This window comes from Artemia franciscana, chromosome 7 (genome assembly GCF_032884065.1).
Source record: "Artemia franciscana chromosome 7, ASM3288406v1, whole genome shotgun sequence".
Classification (NCBI taxonomy): Eukaryota; Metazoa; Arthropoda; class Branchiopoda; order Anostraca; family Artemiidae; genus Artemia; species Artemia franciscana.
Window position 1 is genome coordinate 45750297 of NC_088869.1, and position 23205 is coordinate 45773501.

The 23205-nt window shown below is 33.5% G+C and overlaps 1 protein-coding gene across 2 annotated transcripts in view; it reads left to right on the forward strand.

Moving 5' to 3' along the window:
• LOC136029368 (uncharacterized) overlaps positions 1–23205 on the forward strand; it is a 97018-nt gene that overhangs the window by 14551 nt on the left and 59262 nt on the right. For both annotated transcript variants that reach the window (XM_065707683.1, XM_065707684.1), the window contains exons 2-8: positions 2434–2632; positions 4876–5072; positions 5860–6089; positions 7041–7226; positions 13235–13392; positions 17098–17185; positions 20287–20600. In XM_065707683.1, the coding sequence (XP_065563755.1) occupies positions 2434–2632; positions 4876–5072; positions 5860–6089; positions 7041–7226; positions 13235–13392; positions 17098–17185; positions 20287–20600 (1372 nt within the window). The remainder of the gene's footprint in view (positions 1–2433; positions 2633–4875; positions 5073–5859; positions 6090–7040; positions 7227–13234; positions 13393–17097; positions 17186–20286; positions 20601–23205) is intronic.

Consider the following 23205-nt stretch of genomic DNA (forward strand, 5'->3'; position numbering starts at 1 on the left):
TGTTTTCTGTAAAGCATAAATGACATTCTTGTCTTTACAAGGCATAGGGGACATTAACCCACGTCTGTTTGGTGTATTTTATGTTTGATTTAAGTTTAACTTGACTATTTGTTGTAATTTTTGTTCATTTTATGTTTGAATCCCTATTAACCTTATTTTCGCTTGTCTTATTTCTTTATTTATTGACTTTATTTTTGTTTGTCTTAGGTTTAATGTAGTTCTTTATTTTTCTGAAAAAAAAATTGTGCCCTATTTTTTTAAGGTAATAGCAGAAAAAAGACCACATTTTGAGAAACAAAAAGACTCTTTCACCAAGGCAAGGTAGTGTCTTGCACCTCCATGGATCCCATACCAAAATTCCAGGAACTATAATTGGACTGCTTGAACGCCCTCCTTACTTCACTGATGTAGCCCAAAATGATTTCTTTTATTTCCGTGTCTAAAAATTGATGTTGAGGATAGAGAATTTTGCCAAATGAGGAGCCTGTCAATTTTGCAAACATTTATTTTGCAAAAACTGATGTTGAGCACTATTCAGACAGGGTAAAGAGTTGGGAGAATTGAGTACTTACAAGGAGACTATGTAGATAAATAGAAATACATTTTAAAATAATATTGTTTATCTTTATTGTGGTTTAAAACATACAAGTTTGTGTATGTGTTCATATTTTATACATATGAAAACATATATATATGTATATATATATATATATATATATATATATATATATATATATATATATATATATACTAGCTGTTGGGGTGGCGCTTCGCGCCACCCCAACACCTAGTTGGTGGGGGCGCTTCGCGCCCCCCCCAAGCCCCCCCGCGCGCGTAAGTCGTTACGCGCCATAATAGTTACGCGCCATTGTAGTTGTGTCCCTATGTCCCACCTGTGAATATAGATAGATATATATATATATGGTTTTAACTACGTAAAACCATTTATATTCCCTCTGTCCCGGTCGTCATTTGTATCCCGGTGTACCGGTCTGTATATACATTCGTTTTTTAGTTTTGTTTTTCTCCTTTATTTTTTTCCTTTTTTTTTCTTTTTTAGTTTATTTAGATTTTTAGATTTTTTAGTTTTTTTATTAGTTTTTAGTTTTTTTTTCTTTTAGTTTTTTTGTAGTTTTTACCTTCTTTTTAGTTTTGTTAATTTTTTTTTTTACTTATGTCCTGGTCGTCATTTATACTCCCTATGTCCCGGTGCTTTGTTGATTGCTAATCGAACATTCCTTTTGTCCTGGTCGCTTTCTCTTTGAGTGTCGTCATTTATTTTTTCCTTTTTTAGTTCTTTTAGTTTTTACCTTTTTTAGTTTTTTTTAGTTTTTTAGATGAAAATTTTTTTTAGTTTTTTCCTTTTTTTCTTTTTAGTTTTTTATTGGTTTTTACCTTTATGTTAGCTTATTTTTCAGTTTTTTCCTTTTTTTATTAGTTTTTAGTTTTTTTGTAGTTTTTGCCTTTTTTTAGTTTTTTTCATTTTTTTTTTAGTTTTTTATTGGTTTTTACCTTTATTTTAGCTTATTTTTCAGTTTTTTCCTTTTTTTTATTTTTTTTTAGTTTTTAGTTTTTTTAGTTTTTTACCTTTTTTTAGTTTTTTTAGTTTTTTTAGTTTTTTAGCTTTTTTATTTTTTTTATTAGTTTTTAGTTTTTTTTGTAGTTTTTGCCTTTTTTTTAGTTTTTTTAGTTTTTTAGCTTTTTTATTAGTTTTTAGTTTTTTTTGTAGTTTTTGCCTTTTTTTAGTTTGACAACTTATTTTTATATATATAGATAGTTTTTTTTTTTTACTTATGTCCTGGTCGTCATTTATACTCCCTGTGTCCCGGTGCTTTGTTGATTGCTAATCGAACATTCCTTTTGTCCTGGTCGCTTTCTCTTTGAGTGTCGTCATTTATTAGTTTTTTCCTTTTTTTTTTTTTAGTTTTTTATTGGTTTTTACCTTTATTTTAGCTTATTTTTCAGTTTTTTTCCTTTTTTTTTATTTTTTTTTATTTTTTATTTTTTTTAGTTTTTTACCTTTTTTTAGTTTTTTTAGTTTTTTTAGTTTTTTAGCTTTTTTACTTTTTTTATTAGTTTTTAGTTTTTTTTTGTAGTTTTTGCCTTTTTTTAGTTTTTTCAGTTTTTTTTTTAGTTTTTTATTGGTTTTTACCTTTATAGTTTTTTTAGTTTTTTTAGCTTTTTTATTTTTTTTATTAGTTTTTAGTTTTTTTTGTAGTTTTTGCCTTTTTTTAGTTTTTTTCAGTTTTGACGTCACCTAATCCAGTTTTTTCAGGTGACGTCACCTGACACATCCATCCATCCATCCACAGACAACTTATTTTTATATATATAGATATATATATATATATATATATATATATATATATATATATATATATATATATATATATATATATATATATATATTCCCAATAGTACTTTTGTTTATAGGAAATTTGAGGATGAAATTAGATTGAACAATGGTGATGACCTCCTAGACCCATGGCATAGATACATAGCATGGATGGAAGAAGCATGCCCGACAGGAGGCGTGGAAGTTCGTGAATTGTATGAGAAATGTCTTATTCAATTCAAAGATTCTGCCGAATATTTCAATGACACAAGACTCTTGAAGCTATGGCTAAGATATGTATGATTTTGTTTCTTCATTTTTTGCTTGTTTATTCAGGTACACACAGGAAATATTTTTAAGGAGAATTTGAGTTTTTTGTTCTGGGCTAGGGATTAAGTTATCAAAAAAGTATTCAAGGTCTATCATCTGAATTTTTGTGTGGCTTAGTATATTTTTTGGAAAGAAAAACTATCCGCGGAATGAGTAGAGCAGTAGGGAGGGAGTAGTCCTTGGACCCAGATGCATGCATCTGTAATTTTACAGATGTGTTGTAAATGCTAGACCTTGAAACTTTACAAGGAATAATTTTTGGACCAGATTTATAAAAAATCGTCTGGGGACTAATACTTTGCTGTAAAATTGTTTTCTGGCAACTAAACAACTAAGAACAATTTTTCTTAGTTAAATTTGTTCATCAGGTTTTGTCAAATTTTAAATATCAGTACCTATCATCATAATTATTATTATAAATTATCATAAATTTTTATTATTGCCAAATGTTCCGCCAACCAATAGGAGATGACAGTGGTAACACAAGTATCAGTGTCAAAGTCCTAGATCTGATAAGAGAGAGAGACTAGTTCTATTTAAGCCTGCAACCATACGTTGACAAAATCACTCTCGTAGCCAGTTGTGTCTTTCCCCTCCTTAAAGTTTTCGGAAATTCTCTCTTCCATGAAAGACACCTCCTAAGACTTTTCACATCATTTCTTTGACTTCATTTAGAGTATGCTTCCCTAGCCTGGCACTACGCAGTCACCAAAGCATAAAGGGAAAAAATCGAGACAGTAATAAAGAGTTTCAAGAGTAAAATGCAGTCAAGACAAGCTCCCATACAAGTTTCCGTTACGAAAGTCCAAACAGACCCCTCTAGCTAGGAGAAGGAATCCCTTGTGTTGAAGATCTGGTTTCGTATGATGAACTCTGAACATATTTTATGGAGCTCAGGCGTGATGCTGTCATGAGCTTGTAAAGGCCATTAAAGACAAATTCAGTATTTAACCCTAATGCAGTTATACAATCGACGGAGTGAGTGAAAAGTAACAAGTCCAAGAATAGATACGAACAAAAAACATTTCCTTTGTATTTTTAATTCTTTATTCTTTGTTTAAAATTATTTGTTAATGAATGGGGTTTCCTTGGGAAACTTCCGTAAATGACACTGAAGTGCGCAAATGCTGGGACAAATAAATCTTCTGAATGTTATCCCAAAATTTCTTGCAATCCCATCACTATATCTATTCTCTTTAAATGAGCAACTGTGTATGTATGTATGTATGTATGTATGTAGGCTATAGCTTTTCCCTTGAAAAAGACTCCATTTTTTTTTTTTTTTTGAAAATTTGCCCTATGAGATTTTGTGGCCTGAAAAAACGATCTAGGCAGGTCACGAGTTTGAGAAAAGTCGTTTAGAGCCTTAATTTTGTTTTAAAAAAAATTCATGTGAGTGATGTCATATTAGTGAGTACATTTAAAGAGGATAAATTACATAATTTCCCCCCTCCTCCCCAGGATAACACATGTAAAATTACATAAAATGATAAATGACTCTGAACAGCTAAAGAAAAAGGCATGGATAATTATATATATATATATATATATATATATATATATATATATATATATATATATATATATATATATATATATATATATATATATATATATATATATATATATATATATATATATATATATATTGAATTGACGAGAAAACAGTGCACAAAAATTAAAATTCGGCAATAATGCTGTGAAAGAAATTTTAAAGTTATATTCTATTCTATATATATATTATATATATATATATATATATATATATATATATATATATATATATATATATATATTATATATATATATATATATATATATATATATATATATATATATATATATATATATATATATATATATATATATATATATATATATATATATATATATATATATATATATATATATATATATATATATATATATATATATATATATATATATATATATATATATATATATATATATATATATATATATATATATATATATATATATATATATATATATATATATATATATATATATATATAGTTAAAAATATATATGTTGTACATACTAATATGTTTCTTATACTAAATTTACGGCCACAATCACTGTTTTTTTTTTTTTTTTTTTTGTCTCAAAAGTAGCCTGGTTATATAAATTTTCTGATTAAATTATTTTTTATTTATTAAATTAAAAAGTGTGTTCTAATAATATTGCAGATACAAATAAAAGGTGAAAGTTCAGAGGACTACAAGCTATTATATTCAAGAAAGATGTTTCAGACTTTAGCCAAATTTTACATCTCCTGGGCACAGACGTTAGAAAGTATCGGAAGCACAAAAGAGGCCACAAAGATATTTAATAAAGGAATAGAGAAGAATGCAGAGCCGTCAGATCTACTCAAGTCTGAGTTTAGGTAATACCTTCAAAAACCTCATATCAATGTACCCTGTTTTTCTTGAAAATTTGAAAACTTGATCTTTGGGAAAATTCTTCTCTGATGAATTTAAAGAAATAGTGACACATCAGTCTTCTATTTTTTGTACTGTAATAGAGCTGTAGGGCGGTCACTTTACTTGGGTTATTTTCATAACTTTGGGTGTTTTCTCCTGGTACTTTAATTATTGTGTTGCTCCTCTTTCTTTTTTAACATGTTTCTTTTTTAACTCTTATGATTAAATTGACTGTCTTAAAATTTCGATCTTATGGTTATTTGGGGTTTACTGGGCACCTTTGGGTACGTGGGAGTTAAGGGGGTGTTGGGCTGTCCTTCAATCAGTTTTGGTGTTTAAAAAGGGTACTACTGCTCTCAATTACTATCGAATGAATCGTAAACCCATGTTGATTCGAAGAAGAAACTGCTTGTACACTATCATTTGTGCTATGATTTATTTCTAACATATAAATATGTTCAGGGTTGACTTAGGAAGATTTTCATATAAGTTTTCCCAGAGGCTTGGCCTGGTAAATGGAAAAGTTCTTGATCAGGGCAAAAATTGGAGTCAGGGAAGAGAGAGAGAGAGTGAGAGAGAGAGAGAGAGAGAGAGAGAGAAATAGAGCGGGAAAGAGGGGGTCATGTCAGATCAACGTTGTGTCCAATCTTCCCTCTGTGCAGAGATATAGAAACTTATTTTGGAGCTTAAAGTGATATGTTTTTAACCTGATAATGCAGTGTTATTATAACCTATTTTTAATTATTTTAGCAAATTCCAAGCTCGAGTTGCTCGGCAGTGTATTGCAGATAACGTTGGACCTGTTCCTGAAATCCAAGATGAAAACAAGCGAGCAGCTCTCTCTCGTCTAACTACTCTGCCCTCGGGTGTTGTCCCTACAGAAAGGGTGTCCCTGAAATCTGCTGGTAGACTTGAGATTGATCCACAATCAGTTCCCAATTCAAATGCTCTTAAAATTCAAGTTTTTGATGAAAACACAAGTAAGTTCTTTCTTGTCATTGCTTCCAAATGCTGTTTGAGCTGGGCTGTTTGTGATCCATCATCTGCTTTGCAAACTGGGGCTCTTGCTTTTCTGAACAATGGCCCTGTTCCTTTGCTGAAACTTCTTCCTCTTTGCTGCAGTTTGAGTATTACTTGTTTCTAGAAAGAAAAATAGAAAGAAAGAAAACAACATATGTGATATAAATTTTGGCCCTTTAACCATCATTACACTAATCTGTTATTTTGTCACAAGCTCGAAAACTGGTGATCTTTATAGAGGTCGCACGAGTTCAAAATGAAATCTGTTCCTTTGTTTTTGTAAATGTAGTCTCGTAACATTTGTGTGCCTTTTTATTTTTGTTACCCCTTAATTTTTTCTTATTATCTGTTTAAACAAAATTGTCTTAAAGAATCTTGTCCACAACCATATGCTTCCTCACGCGCTTGCTGAAAGGTGACCTTATTGTTTTGATAGTGTTTTGTGATCTTTTCATGTTCAGTTAATCCCTAATGACTCTTCTTTTAAGAATGTAATAGATTGCACAATGAGTCCGGTTTCTATTAGACATTGGGTCAGTGGTTATCACCGTGAAGGGACGACCCCCGTCCTTTTAAAAATAAAAGTATACAAAAAAGTGTATCAAAAGAGGAAAACAAGGACTATTCCCATTTAAATCCTTGTGAAAAAAAAGATTTTCTTTTTTATCTGTGTGAAATTTCCTTTATTATTTATTATTCGCGCGAAGGATTTCCTTTATTATATAATGAGTGAAATTCAATCATATATTGACTCTCAGAGTATAAGACCACAAAAATCAACATACTCAACGTTCACTATTGTGCAGCTTCTCACTCGTAGCTAGATCTTAAGGACTTAAGCGCTCAAAACTAGTCTTGACGCTTATAATATGTTTGCCATAGATAAAATATCGTCCATGAAATTGTTCTAGGACAACCATTGGCACTTCCAAGGACTGAGTATCCTTCAAAAACTGCTCCAATTGATGCTCAATTAGAGCGTGAAAACCAACAGAAGCCGTCCAAGTGGACTGAATCAAAACTAAATTCCCGAGTTCCTATTCCAGTCGTTCCTGTTGGGGCTGAGTTGCCAGATTCGTTGAAACCAAAATTCAGTGGTAAGACTTCAATTTGAAACTATGCTGTTTGCTTTTTCATACTAAAGTTCTCTCCAAGCCCTGTTTCTAAAACAAAAAACTGTTTTCAAAGCTATTTTCATTTGTGTTCATTTTACTTTTATTTTGAACTTGTGCTTTGTCTTTTAAATGTTAGAAACGGAATTGGTGATCACAAAAAAGAGTAGTGACATTTGAGGGGTTGGAATTTGACTTTCCTAAAGTGTAAAATAAATTTTTCTTTACGATTTTCTTAAAAAGAGAAAAAATCACATATTGATAGGAATCCATAATTTTTTTTTTAATCCTGGGAAGGAATGAATCCGTTCTAGGCCTTTCTATAAGATTTTGCTGCATCTTGCCCGTTTTACGATGAATTAGGGTTGCAAGGTTTGATTTGGGCTGTTCATATTTCCTTCTTCTTTATGTCACGATTTTTTTCTCTCATTTTTTCGAAAAATGAAACCTCTGTTTTATTATATTTTGGGAGAATGAAACTTAAAGTAACATCGAAAGTCAGTATTAAGGAAGTTCTATTTAAGGCGTAAATTGAATGACTCCAAGTACGTAACCTGCCAAAAAAAAAAAATGAAGAAAATGAGTTATACTGGAATTATTAAAAGGGAAGAATTAAAGAGCAAAAGCAATTTTCTTTACTGACACGACAACGAACGTTCAGCTTAATGAATTTGAACTGGAAAAACGTCTCATACTGTAAAGTTAGTTATGGAAAAATCGTATAGTAGTTTAGAATTGGCAGAATTTTATGAACAAAAGCCATATTTTGATGGGTAAGTTGACGTGCAACTTAAAATATGGAAGAGACTCTTACGATTTTTTCCCGAACTTTTTAGTTTCTACAAATATATGCAATTATCATCGCGTTTTTCCTTAAATGCCTCCCCCTTTTAAAGATACCATGAAATTTTTGCTTTATAAGGTTTTTTCATGGACGAAAACCATACTTGAGGGGTAAAGTTAAAACCATGGGGAGATTTTTGATTTCTCCAAATTTTAAGCTATTCATACTATGATAGTGGAATCTTACTCCAGATAATTGGTAAGTGCCCGTAACTCAGTCAGTCTCTAATCTAAAAACAATCACTTAATGTTGAACAATGGAACCTGAAACGAGCAGTTTTCCATTACACAGTGATAGCCCTTATAGTCTCTGAATCTCGCCAGAGTTTCTTCGGGTTTTTTATGGCACTTGGTATTAACCGACTGACATATATCAATCGCAAATTCTGTCGGTCCCGGTTTTGCTACTTTAGGCACTTCCAGGTAAGCTTGGACGATGAAATTTGGCAGGCCTATCAGGGACCGGACCAGATTAAATTAGAAATAGTCGTTTTCCCGATTTGATCTGGGGGGGGAGTGGGGGCCGGTTAATTCTGAAAAAAATAGAAAAATGAAGTATTTATGGCACTTGGTATTAACCAAGTGACATATAGCAATCGCAAATTCTGTCGGTCTGTCGGTCCCAGTTTTGCTACTTTAGGCACTTCCAGGTAAGCTAGGACGATGAAATTTGGCAGGCGAATCAGGGACTCGACCAGATTAAATTAGAAATAGTCGTTTTCACGATTTGACCATCTGGGGGGAGTGGGGAGCCCGTTAATTCGGAAAAAATTGAAGTATTTTCAACTTACGAACGGTTGATCAGATCCTAATGAAATTTGATGTTTGGAAGGATATCGTGTCTCAGAGCTATTATTTTAAATCCTGACCGGATATGGTGACATTGGGGGGAGTTGGGAGGGGGAAACCCAAAATCTTGGAAAACACTTAGAGTGAAGGGATCGGGATGAAACTTGGTGGGAAAAATAAGCACAAGTCCTGGATACATGATTGACCTAACCGGAACGGATCCGCTCTCTTTGGGTTAGTTGGGGGGGGGTTTATTCCGAAAAACTAGAAAAAATAAGGTATTTTTAACTTACGAACGGGTGATCGGATCTCAATGAAATTAGATATTTAGAAGGATATCGTGTCTCAAAGCTCTTATTTTAAATCCCGACCGGATCTGGTGACATTGGGGGGAGTTTGGGGGGGCCTAAAATCATGGAAAACGCTTAGACTGGAGGGATCGGGATGAAACTTGGTGGAAAAAATAAGCAGAAGCCTTAGATACGCGATTGAAATAATTGGAACGGATCTGCTCTATTGGGGGGGGGGGGTGATTCTGAAAAATTAGAAAAAATTACGTATTTTTAACTTACGAAGGAGTGATTGGATCTTCATGAAACTTCATATTTAGAAGGAACTCGTAACTCAGATCTCTTATTTTAAATCTCAACTGGATCCAGCGTCATTGGGGGGGGGGGCAGTTTGGGGGGACCGGAAATCTTAGAAAATACTTAAAGAGGAGAGATCAGGATGAAACTGGATGGAAAGAATAAAAACCTGTCTAAGATACGTGACTGACATAACAGGACGGATCTACTCTCATTGGTGGAGTCGGGGGGGGGAGGGTTATTTGGAAAAATGAGGCATTTGTAACTTAAGAACGGGTGACCAGATCTTAATGAAATTTGATATTTAGAAGGATCTTGTGCTTTAAGCTCTAATTTTAATTTCAGACAAGATCCTGTGACATTGGGGGGAGTTGGAGGGGGAAACCGGAATTCTTGGAAAACGTGAAAATTGGGGTATTTTTTTCTTACGATTAGGTGATCGGATCTTAATGAAACTTGACATATATAGAAGGAGCTTATGTCTCTGATGCTCCATTTTCGACTCGAATTGGATCCGGGGACATAGGGGGTTGGAGGAGGGAAACAGAAATCTTGGAAAACGCTTAGAGTGGAGATATCGGGATGAAACTTGATGGGAAGAATAAGCACAAGTTCTAGATACGTGATTGACATAATTGGAACGGATCCGTTTTCTTTGGAGGAGCTGGGGGGTGTTAATTAGGAAAAATTAGAAAAATTGAGGTATTTTTACCTTAAGAACGGATGACCGGATCTTAATGAAATATGATATTTAGAAGGAATTCATGTCTCAGAGCTCTTATTTCAAATTCCGACCAGATCTGTTGACATTGGGGGGAGTTGGAGGGGGAAATCTGGAAAACGCTTGGAGTGGAGGAATCGGGATGAAGCTTGGTGGATATAATAAGCAAATTTCCTTGATACGTGATTGACGTAACCGTACTGGATTCGCTCTCTTTGGAGGATTTGGGGGGAGTGGTTCAGTGATTTGGCGAGTTTGGTGCTTCTGGACATGCTAGGACGATGAAAATTGGTAGGCGTGTCAGGGAGCTGCACAAATTGACTTGATAAAGTCGTTTTCCCAAATTCGACCATCTGGAGGGCTAAAGGGAGAGGAAAAATTAGAAAAAATGAGGTATTTATAACTTACGAGTGGGTGATCAGATCTTTAGAAGGACATCGTGACTCAGAGCTCTTATTTTAAATCTTGCCCGGCATGAAGCCTCTGATTTTCCTTTTAAATTAATCTATTGATTCTTAGAATTTTTTAGAGCTCATACCATATGAGCTCTTGGCACTTAGCTCTTCTTGCCTCGTCACAAGTGCCATATGAGCTCTTAGCTCTTGTTCTTCTTCGTTTTTACCAGTGTTGTCGGACAGGTTTTACTGCTAGCATTGGAGTTCATGGCTCTTTCTAACTTTCCTTACTTTTGACATAAATTAAATGGTGTTTTGTCAACTTAGTACCAAACAACTTTGTAATAACGCGAATTCTAACCCAACGCTAGTTCAGTAATAACAATTGTTAATGGTAAACTCCTATCAAATACTTTATAGTGCTATAGACGCCAAATATGGCTATTTTAAGTTATGCTTATGTGTTACTCCTTTTAAATCTAAAGAGTAAAATGCTTCGGAAACATCTAGGGAAAAATGGCAGGAATCGAACTAGAAGTGAGTTTAGGATAAATGAAATTCATTTAGTATCTTGCAGCTATGAATTAGAAGTGATGAAAAAATCTCTAAGAGACTAAGAAAGTATTAAGCATTAAGCATTTAGTAAAGCATTACTAAACACAGCTAATAGTGATAAAAGCAGACACTTTCTTGGATGATTTCATGGCTTGCCGTTATATAATACGGTAGCTCTAGCGCTCTTTGGACTATTTGGAGATATACTGTGGTGGAATAAAAGGTGAATAATTTCACAATAATTCGTCATAAAGTATGAATATGAATTTTACTCATAAAGTATGGGGAAGTATGAATTTAACTACCTCTGCATATGCTTAGAGATTGCTTAAAATAGTGGTGTTTGGTGTCTTAAGTATTCTAAAGGGTTTGGCCAGAACTTGCTATTACTATTGAATAAGGATTGGATAAGGAGTATATATATATATATATATATATATATATATATATATATATATATATTTTTAGTTTTTTTAGTTTTTTACCTTTTTTTAGTTTTTTTAGTTTTTTAGCTTTTTTATTTTTTTTATTAGTTTTTAGTTTTTTTTGTAGTTTTTGCCTTTTTTTAGTTTTTTTAGTTTTTTAGCTTTTTTATTAGTTTTTAGTTTTTTTTTGTAGTTTTTGCCTTTTTTTAGTTTTTTTAGTTTTTTAGCTTTTTTATTTTTTTTATTAGTTTTTAGTTTTTTTTGTAGTTTTTGCCTTTTTTTAGTTTTTTCAGTTTTGACGTCACCTGATCCAGTTTTTTCAGGTGACGTCACCTGATCCACGATCCACAGATCCACAGACAACTTATTTTTATATATATAGATAGTTTTTTTTTTTACTTATGTCCTGGTCGTCATTTATACTCCCTGTGTCCCGGTGCTTTGTTGATTGCTAATCGAACATTCCTTTTGTCCTGGTCGCTTTCTCTTTGAGTTTCGTCATTTATTTTTTTCTTTTTTAGTTCTTTTAGTTTTTACCTTTTTTAGTTTTTTTTAGTTTTTTAGATGAAAATTTTTTTTAGTTTTTTCCTTTTTTTCTTTTTAGTTTTTTATTGGTTTTTACCTTTATTTTAGTTTATTTTTCAGTTTTTTCCTTTTTTTTTTTTTTTTTATTTTCTATTTTTTTTAGTTTTTTACCTTTTTTTAGTTTTTTTAGTTTTTTAGCTTTTTTACTTTTTTTATTAGTTTTTAGTTTTTTTTTGTAGTTTTTGCCTTTTTTTAGTTTTTTCAGTTTTTTTTTAGTTTTTTATTGGTTTTTACCTTTATTTTAGCTTATTTTTCAGTTTTTTCCTTTTTTTTTAGTTTTTTTAGTTTTTAGTTTTTTTCGTTTTTTACCTTTTTTTTAGTTTTTTTAGTTTTTTTAGTTTTTTAGCTTTTTTATTTTTTTTATTAGTTTTTAGTTTTTTTTGTAGTTTTTGCCTTTTTTTAGTTTTTTTAGTTTTTTAGCTTTTTTATTAGTTTTTAGTTTTTTTTTTGTAGTTTTTGCCCTTTTTTAGTTTTTTTAGTTTTTTAGCTTTTTTATTTTTTTATTAGTTTTTAGTTTTTTTTGTAGTTTTTGCCTTTTTTAGTTTTTTCAGTTTTGACGTCACCTGATCCAGTTTTTTCAGGTGACGTCACCTGACACATCCACAGACAGACAACTTATTTTTATATATATAGATATATATATTATATGTATGAAAAAAGTGTATTTTCCCCTGTTCTTCTATTTTTCCCTGATTGGTCTGCGTCCAATCTTCGAGAAAGAAACTTGAAGACTCCCGAGGGTCTGAATCTCTTTATTATTGGGTTGTGAGTCAATGTTAATGTCATCGCTTACTATTTGTAAAAGGTGTACCATGAACTACTGGATTGGTAGTTGTATTGAGCTCTATATTCTTTATTTACGATTCGGAATGCCCATTTTGATCAGAATCAACTTGGTTAGATTGTTCTTTAATAAGATTAAAGCACCAGGCGGTGAGTTTATGTTCTTTCATAGGAAGGATAAAAGTATTATATAATTTATGGTTGATGGGCTTGAGGTAATGCTACTGGGGATCCAATGGCCTAAATGATTAGATTTTGACTTAATAGTCACTGTACGGCAAAGTCTTGGCTATTGTTTTCTCTTCAATAGTTCACGTAGAGGACGAAGCTTATGCTGCTGCAGCGTCGAAAGTCGTGGCTGGCTGTACGTCTGTCTTGAAATCTCGATCTGCAGAGCCTGGTACTAGTCATCTTGTCCAAAGAGAAAATGTAGACATCAACCAAAACATAATGTGCAGAATTAATCAGGTAATTATCTTGCTGCTTGCTGTAACCTGCTTTCTTTTGTCTGTGATTTTGCTAATGTATATGTTTAAAAGATATATTTAATGAAAACACATTATCAATCTTTCATCTCTAGCAAGTTAGAGTTTATTAACTTGAGGCTATTTCTCAGGTATGTAATGAAACAGACTAAAGACAATTTTATTCCATATATTTATTATGGGGGGGGGGTCCTTCTCAAACCCGAATTTTTTATACCTATATTCTATTAAGCTCAATGTTAACTTTGAAAATCATCAATGGAAAAAAAAATGTTTCCCCATGCCATTGAATAAATCACTCATAAAGTGAAAATTAAATTTACATTTCTCTGTCATGATTTGTGACCCCACTATTTGTTCTTTTGATAATTTCTGCATTTGGGTACCTGACTAGAAACAGAATTTTTGTTCTCTGTGGAATTGTAAACGATTGTGGATTTGGAATTAGAGGAGAAGGATATCTAAACTTTTTTGAGGGGGTTTGGGTTGTAATTGACAAGAACATCTTCAGGTCCAACAATTCTTTTTATCTAGGGTATTCTTTGGAATGATCTTTGGGGAGAGGGGGGTGGGTGTATTTTTGGCCTCTCCCTCTGCGTTTGGGTACGCTATTAACTTGATAAAAAGACGAAATTAATTGCCTAAAGTTATAAAACATGCAATCCATAGTGTAAGGATCAGTCACCACCAGTTACTTTAAGATTAAAAAAAAAAGTTTCTATCTAGCTATCTGCAACAGAACTGCTTGCTTGAATATTTAAGTTTGATTTGCTTTACAATTCAGTTTATTCAATAGGCTGGGTATTATATTTTTCTCGGTTTTAATTCAATCTATTTATTCCAAAATATCGAATTTTTTACTTTATTCACCATTGCCCAAGTATTATTTATGTTTGGGACATGTATATGCTACGCGTTAAGACCGCCTCGGAAAATTTAGCAATATCCCAAGATTTATTGCCGACAAATTTGAGGTTTGAGAAATATTGACAAATATTGAATAATAAGGAAATTTATATAAACCATGAAAGTCTTTACGTTTTAAGGATAATGGTCAATATGCATGTTTCTCCCGAGATCCCAAACTCAGAAGTGAAAACCCAAGATCTTCTGGGGAATTCTAAAAATTTGCAGCCCTGCTATGGCAGTTTTTTTGAGTAAATATAATATTTACTATTTATAAAATGTATAAAATATAATTTTTAAGATATAATTTCTTCGATTTAAAATCCATACTTGACTTGTAAAGACATCGTTTCACTTATTAGGACCCACTTATTTGTAGCCTTTTTCTTCAATTTGTTTTCAGATAAGCTTTTGATGCCTTCTCTTTCTTCTTGTAAGTATCCTTTTTTCTTTTCTAAATTCCTTTTACTTCTTTTGTTCTTCTTCTATTGTTTCTTCGATCTATTCTTCTTCTGTCATTCATTTTTTATTTTAATTTTAAAGAAAAGTAAACTTTGGGTTGCTGGTAATAATTTTAAGAGACAATTGAAACAATGTTTTTATCTTAAAAAATGGAATAAATGAAAATGGTGTACATGAAACGGTCCAAATATTAACTATGTTAAATGTTAACTAGTTATATTGTGTGTGTGTGAAAACTCAGTATATAAACAGTGCTGAATTGTACATGGTCTTATGTGAAACATTCTTTACTAGGTTGCAGTAATAGCTGCAGCCTAGTAACTGTAACTCATGGCTAACTCGTGGTTGCAGTAATAGCTGCAACCATGAGTTAGATCCTCCCGTTTATATTTCGCCCCTTCTTGACAATGGAATAGTTTTTCAGTCCAGGGTTCTCCATAAACACCCAATGAATGTATCATGAAACATAATATAGTTTAATCAAGATCTATCAAAATACCATCAAACAGTTGAAGCAATTCCACAGAATTTCCTCAACACAAGTACCAAGGTTTTACATCAAAACGAAAGTGTTTCTTATCGCGAGCAATGCAATAGCTTTCTCTTGAAATTTTGTTTAAAATTGTCGAACTGGGCAAGTACAGGGTTTCTTCGTTTCACTATAGGCTTAACATCAAGGTAATTATGTTGGCTGTTATAAAGTTGTTTTATTGACGTTTAATATTTTGTTATTCTTTTTTGTTTTAACATAGTAATTTCTTGTTTAAAGTTGTAGAAGTTGGATAAGTGGTAGTAGTATATTTTTATTTTTTATTCTTTTATTAATGGGATTAACGTCAACATAAATGTGTCGACTACGATAAAATTGTTTTATTTATGTTTAATATCTTATAATTCTTATTTTTTGTTTTAATTTAATAATTATGCCACTTGGTATTAACCAAGTGACATATAGCGATCGCAAATTCTGTCTGTCTGTCTGTCTGCCTGTCGGTCCTGGTTTTGCTAGTTTAGGCACTTCCAGATAAGCTAGGACGATGGAATTGGGCAGGCGTATCAGGTACCAGACCAGATTAAATTAGAAATAGTCATTTCCCCTTTTCAACCATCTAGGGGGGGGGGAGAGTGGGGGGACGGTTAATTTGGAAAATTTAGAAAAAATGGTCCATTTTTAACTTACGGACGGGTGATTGGATGTTAAAGAAACTTGATATTTAGAAGTAACTCATGTCTCAGAGCTCTTATTTTAAATCCTGACCAGATCTGGTCACATTGGGGGGGGGGTTGGAGGGTGAAACCAGAAATCTTGGAAAACGCTTAAAGTGGAGAGATCGGAATGAAACTTAGTGGGTAGAATAAGCAAATGTCTTAGATATGTGATTGACGTAACCGGACTGGATCCGCTCTCTTTGGGGGAGTTAGGAGGGGGGTCCAGTGCATTGACGAGTTTAGTGCTTCTGGATGTGCTAGGACGATGACAATTGGTAGGTGTGTCAGGGACCTGCACAAACTGAGTTGATAAAGTCGTTTTCCCGATTCGACCATTTAGGGGGCTGAAAGGAGAGGAAAAATTTGAAAAAATGAGGTATTTTAACTTACGAATGGGTGACCGGATCTTAATGAATTTTGATATTTAGAAGGACCCTGTGTCTCAGAGCTCTTATTTTAAATCCCGACCGGCATTAATCCTCTGATTTTCTTTTAAATCAATTTATTGATTCTTAGAATTTTCCTAGAGCTCATGCCATATGAGCTCTTGGCTCTTCCGACCTCGTCACAAGTGCCGTTTGAACTCTTAGCTCTTGTTTAATTTCTATCGTTTGTAACACAATTCTATTTAGTGTCGAATTATGGAAGTTGGGCAAGACGTAGTTTTTTTTTTCGCTTCATTCGTGTACTTAATCTCAAGGCTATTGTGCTGACTACTATAAAATCATTTCTTCTTTAGGTCTATTTTTTTTAATTTCCATCTTTTTTAACACAATTCTATTTAGTAAAAACTTATGGAAGTTGGGCAAGTGGTAGTTTTTCTTCGCTTCATTCTTGTACTTAACCTCAAGCCTATTGTGCTGACTACAATAAAATTGTTTCTTCTTTATGTTTAGTATGTTCTAATTTCAATCTTTTTAGCACAAATTTATTTCTTTTAAAATTGTTGAAGTTGAGCAAGTGGTAGTATTTCATTGCTTCATTCATGGGCTTAACTTCAAAACTATTGGGCTGTCTTGGGTAATTTTTTGTTTTATTTCTATTTACTGGAGCTTTATAAGATAATCTTAACGGATTCTGTCATGTTAATTTGGACTCTTTTTTTCTGTAGATGTATGCAGGCGTCATGGAATACTCATTTGAACAACTGCGTGCTATGGAAGAATCCTCAAAAATGGGAAAAAGAATTGACAAATATGGTAGGATTTTTGTCTCATTTTTTCAGTAAAACCCATAAACAAAAATTATAGGCCAAAGAAAGCTGTCCATTAGGCCTGTGGTGACCATACGCCCTCCTACAATGTCTTGGCGTCGTGGTAAACTTAAATATAACCTCTTCGTTGAATAGGACATAACAATGTTCTTCGTTTTTTATACGTTTAGTCTAAATACAAATTCTGATAATTTCATGTTGAAAATAAACAATTATAAACTGATTGAATATCTCATCCGAAAAAATGGCCCAATTTAGCATTCATTGTATATTAAAACCATCCAATGATGACTTACAATCTGAACAAAAAATGTATCAAAATGCTAAGACAAGCTGAATAAAATACTTAATAAAAAGTCCAGTTTCGAGTCTTTAAGATAGATAGATATTTATTGTGAAAAGCCAAAGGTCCATGGCAACAAACAAAATCACAACCAAGCAAAAAAGAAAAGACCAGCTTGGAATCTCTAAGATGGATGGAAATTTATTGCAAAAAAGTCAAAAAGATATTTTTGTTGCAAAAAAGCTACTGGGCAATGACAGCTAACAAAATCATAATCGAGCAAAAAATAAGTCCATCTTTGGGTCCCAAGAAAGTCAAGTCCAAAAGATATTTATTGCAAAAAAGCTACAGAGCTATAACAGCAAAGAAAATCATAACCAAGCGAAAAAAAAAGTCAAGCTTCGAGTCTCTATGTTGCGGAAAAGCCACAGGGCCATGGTAACAAACAAAATCATAACCAAGCAAAAAAAGAAAAGTCCAGCTTAGATATATATCTACTGCAAAAGAGCCAACAAACCAAATCCTAACCAAGCCAAAGAGAACAGTTAATAAAGTCGAGTTTCTAGTCTCTAAGTTGTAACACATAATTTGTGTCAAAACCATAATTTATTGTTTTTTTTTATAGCAAGTATCATAGTTTTATCGATAGTTGTATTTCACTAGTCTTAGTAATTGTTTTGTTTTACTTGAATTCCTTCTGAAAGTGTTCAACATCTGTTGTGGTTTCACTCCTAATGCCAGCAGATCTGTTAGCAATGATGTTCAGTATATATTCGTCCCTAATAGTTTCTGGACGAAGGTAATCTATTTGTGGCAAGGAATGGTATGTTACCATAACTGTCCGGCTTTAGTGGCGATCATATTGGAAGTTAGGCCAGGAGACGAGTAACGCATATGTATATAGAATACTGACATAGCTGCCATGTTAGAACAGTCTCAAAGAAGTGTTAAATTCTAGAATTCTTTTAACATTATTGCCAGTAGTTTAGCTCCTTAAGCTAGGCTCGGCTAGGAGTTAAAAACTTTGCTTCCTTACTATAAATTGCTCCTCGTATCGGTGAAAATTAGGTTCTCTTATGTTTTAATTCAGAATTAGTAAACTTGTTATTCCGGGCGGTATAATTCTGTTTAAAATAAATAGATTTTAAGCTTAGTGTTATGAAAAGGGATGTTATTTGGTAGCTATGCACTGATGTAAATAAGTAGCGAAATTCATTCCATCCATTGCTTTTTCCACATTACAACATTTTGTCCAACTGACAACACCTAATTTCTTGTTCGTGGTCACTCTAATATGCATAACTGTAGAATTCGGGGCTTTAGGGAATCTAGCTTTTGAACGTCCATATTGAAGACTCTTGTGTACATATTATGAGCATAATATCTTGTAATTAGCATTTGCGTAAAGCAAGTTTTAAAAATTTCTCATGTCTTATGTACTTTTAATAGTAAACGTACATATCTCCAAGGCTTTGTCGCTACAGAGAAGGAGGGGGGGGGACAAAATCATATAATCTTATGATTCAGTTAATAATGGTTTCTCAATAATACGGGCAATAGGAGACCCCTTTTCTGACCTTAAGAAGTATCTTGAAATTCCCTCCCCATTTCCTCTTTGATTTGATGAAATCACATGAAAAAGGGAGACAACATAGATTTTGGCTCAAAAGGCACATTTGATAGTGTCCAGACCCTTTCTCTCCCCATAAAAATCTGTTCAGGTTGAAAAGTTGGTGCACATTCATCGAAGGCAGTCTTTGTTAATACAAGGCAACCACAGAAAAAGGAAGAAAAGCATTTTAACAATTCCAAGTGCGAGTCAAAATATTGCCAAGTTTTGACTAGCACTCGTCGAATAGAAATTTGAGAGTCTTAGGGTTCATCTTCTTCGTTCGAGGGCATATTTAGGTGATGGCTCAATTTAAATAAGTTCTCTATAGCACGAAGCTGTTCCTGACTCTCTTAAAAAATGACTAACGAATAGCACTAATCTCCCTGTTTATAGCTGTCTTGAATCTAGAAATTGTCCTCACCTTGAGGATATTCTCCGCTTGAGGTAGCTGCAAATATATGTGAAGCTAAGTACTGGGACTTTGTGTGGTCACTCCAAACTAGTTAATACTCATCACACTTCATAAGATTTACCCGTCGCTGGCACTCTCTTGCAAATTTCACAGATTGTATGTAGGGACTACCTCCCCTTATGTACAGAGCATCTGGGGTGCTTTTGGGCTCTAACCCTCTTCACCTGCTTCGCTATGCACTTCTTGGGATTTCCTAAGTGGATTGAGCTGTTTTCGCTTGATGTTTTATGTTTCCCCATATTCTTGCACTTTTTATTCTAAGTCACATTCAAACTAAAGTGTAAGGTTGTCCTTATGTCTATTGAAGAAAACTATCTTATTGTAGTGTTTGTCTTAGTTTGTTTTTTCTTCTTTTTTTTTTTTTTTTTATTGGTGCTGCAACAATGCTTTTATCGAGAAGCATGAGGAGTTCCCCTGTTATTCTACGTGGCTTTCATTTATGGATAATGGCATCCCTTATAATTCAGTGAGTATTTTTCCTCTTGTGTACTACTTAACTTTTTCAAGTTGAAAGATATATCGAATTGTGCATACGAGTGATTTTTGTAGTGAGCTCATATCTTACTATCTCGAGACTGGCTGTATTTCAAATCGTGATGTGTGGGACTACCCTTTATCTCTACCTTTGTAATAGCATGAATTGTAGTCTTACCAAAAAACATTTTTCTGATTATGTTGATTTACTGTTGAAAATTGTTTTATTATAAATCTCATTTGCAGTGTATGACTCAGGGCCGGATGATGGAGATGTTTCAAAAAGGAAAGATTCTTCTCTCGGCACCGATAGTTTTGGCTTGCAGTCAACCTCCTCAGTGTCAGCTGGTTCAGTCCTTGGGAACAGTTCTCGTTCATCGACCAATGGCCAAGGCTGCGGCTCCGATGCTGTACTGAAGGAGAATTATCAAACTCAACCAGTTGCCTCTAATCAAGGTCTCATGTTGACCGCTTCTTCATTGAAGCAAGATGATTGGATAGTTCCTAGATACATTCCTGAGGACATGACTGGTAAAAGGTTCTGCTGGGATTTTAACAAGGTAATTTTTTGCTACTTCTGCCTTAGTCTATAATGGCAAAAACAACAACAAATAAACACGTATTCTTCTTGTACAAATTATGAAGTTTTGCATTTTTATAGACGTGGGCTTTAGCTCCATTTTCCACGAATCTGACATGTTAAATTTGACGGTGTAGTTCTTATTATGATCACATCACTTTTTGTGCTGTTTCAAATAGCTGCTGAAGTAGGTCGCTCTTTTTTTATGTTATTTAAGACGACTGGGTTATAATTATCAATAACTCACTTTTTAACAAGGCAATTACATCGTCACAGAAGCCCAATTTGCTCCTTAGGACAAAGTCTATCAAAATAACCCATATAAATCGGGATAGAACGCTACCCTGCTCAATGCCTGATTTAATACGAAACTAGCTACTAGCTTTGTTTCCTACCTCAACCACAGCAATGTTGTTCTCATACATAACACTAATCACTTTAATATATTTATATGATAAACCATACAAGGATAGAACCTTTGCTACAGTTCTTCTATCAGCTGAATGAAACGGTTGCCCATAATCTATACCCTTCTCCTCTACCCTTCCTAAGACCGCACTGTTCCTTTCGTAAAACTTTACTTACAGCATCTCTGAGTCTGAAAAGTATTTTCACATTAAGTAATTTGCTTCCTACAGAAACCAGGCTAATGACTCTATAATTACGACACTCAATCTTATCACCTTTCTTATAGAGGGGCTTATTTAGAGTTTTTCTAAAATCGCCAGGTACTTCCCCTTTTTCGAAATCCATGTTCATAATATTCAGTAACCTATCTGTAACCTTATAACTACCATTAAAAAAAAAAAAAAAAAAACTCCTTTACCACACTATCAATATCTAGGGTCTTATTAATTTTTAAACCTTTTAGTACTGACACTAATTCTTCCTCACAAAATAAATTTTCCTTCTCATCCAAAGTGTCACAAACTTTTTCATTCTTTTCTTATCTTTCCTGTAACTCTATTAGGGTTTAGTATATTCTCATAATGTTCTGCTCGTCTATTTTTTAACTGTTTCCTTATCACTAATTGGGAACTCCTTTCTTACCTTTAACTGGGACAAGTCCAGATTGACTATTCCCTCTCAATTTATTAATATATCTGTACAAGATTTTGCTATTGTGCCGTCTGGCTGCTTCTTCCACTTCTTCGGCACTTTTATCCATGGCCTCCACTTCACCCCTTTTTAATTCATATTTGAGTGCTTTCTCCACTTTCTTCACATTCCTCTTATTTTCATAGTATTTATAGCTAAAATAACTCTAGTACAAGCCCCTCCTCCTCTCTATTAAACATGAAGGATTTTCACTAATATTTCTAGCGGCGAATCTAACTTTCTAAGGCACCGTCAGTGACTTCACAGACTGGTGTCTTATTCCATCCATCTTCTATATTGTCAAATTTTTAACTCTTCAGTTTAGCATTTCAACTGCTCCTGGAAAGTTCCTGTCAAATTCTTATCCTAGAGTCTACTAAAGTCATATATTTTTGGAAATTAAATTCTGTAATGCTTCCTGAAATACTGAATAAACGAGCTTAAAATACTTGATAATTCTTAGTTTTTTATGGCACTTGGTATTAACCAAGTGACATAGCAATCGCAAATTCTGTCGGTCTGTTGGTCTGTCTGCCCGTCAGTCTGTCTGTCTGTCGGTCCCGGTTTTGCTACTTTAGGCACTTCCTGGTAAGCTAGGACGATGAAATTTGGCAGGCGTGTCAGGGACCGGACCAGATTAAATTAGAATCAGTCGTTTTCCTGATTTGACCATCTGGGGGGAGTGGTGGGCCCGTTAATTCGGAAAAAACAGAAAAATTGAAGTATTTTTAACTTAGGAACGGTTGATCAGATCTTAATTAAATTTGATGTTTGGAAGTATATCGTGTCTCAGAGCTGTTATTTTAAATCCCGACCGGATCTGGTGACATTGGGGGGGGGGGAGTTGGGAGGGGGAAACCTAAAATCTTGGAAAAACACTTAGAGTTGAGGGATCGGGATGAAACTTGGTGGGAAAAATAAGCACAAGTCCTAGATTCATGATTTACATAAACGGAACGGATCCGCTCTCTTTGGGGTAGTTGGGAGGGGGGTTTAATTCTAAAAAATTAGAAAAAATGAGTTATTTTAACTTACGAACGGGTGATCGGATCTCAATGAAATTTGATATTTAGAAGGATATCGTGTCTCAAAGCTCTTATTTTAAATCCCGACCGGATCTGTTGACATTGGGGGGAGTTTGGGATGGGGGAACCTAAAATCATGGAAAACGCTTGTTTGGAAAACGGAGTTTGGAGGGATCGGGATGAAACTTAGTGGGAAAATAGCAGAAGTCTTAGATACGCGATTTACATAATTGGAACGGATCCGCTCTATTTTTAATTCTGAAAAATTAGAAAAAATGACGTATTTTTAACTTACGAAGGAGCGATCGGATCTTCATGAAACTTCATATTTATAAGAACCTTGAACTCAGATCTCTTGTTTTAAATCTCAACCGGATCCATCGTAACTGGGGAGGGGGGTTGTTGGGGGGACCGGAAATCTTAGAAAATACTTAAAGCGGTGAGATCAGGATGAAACTGGAT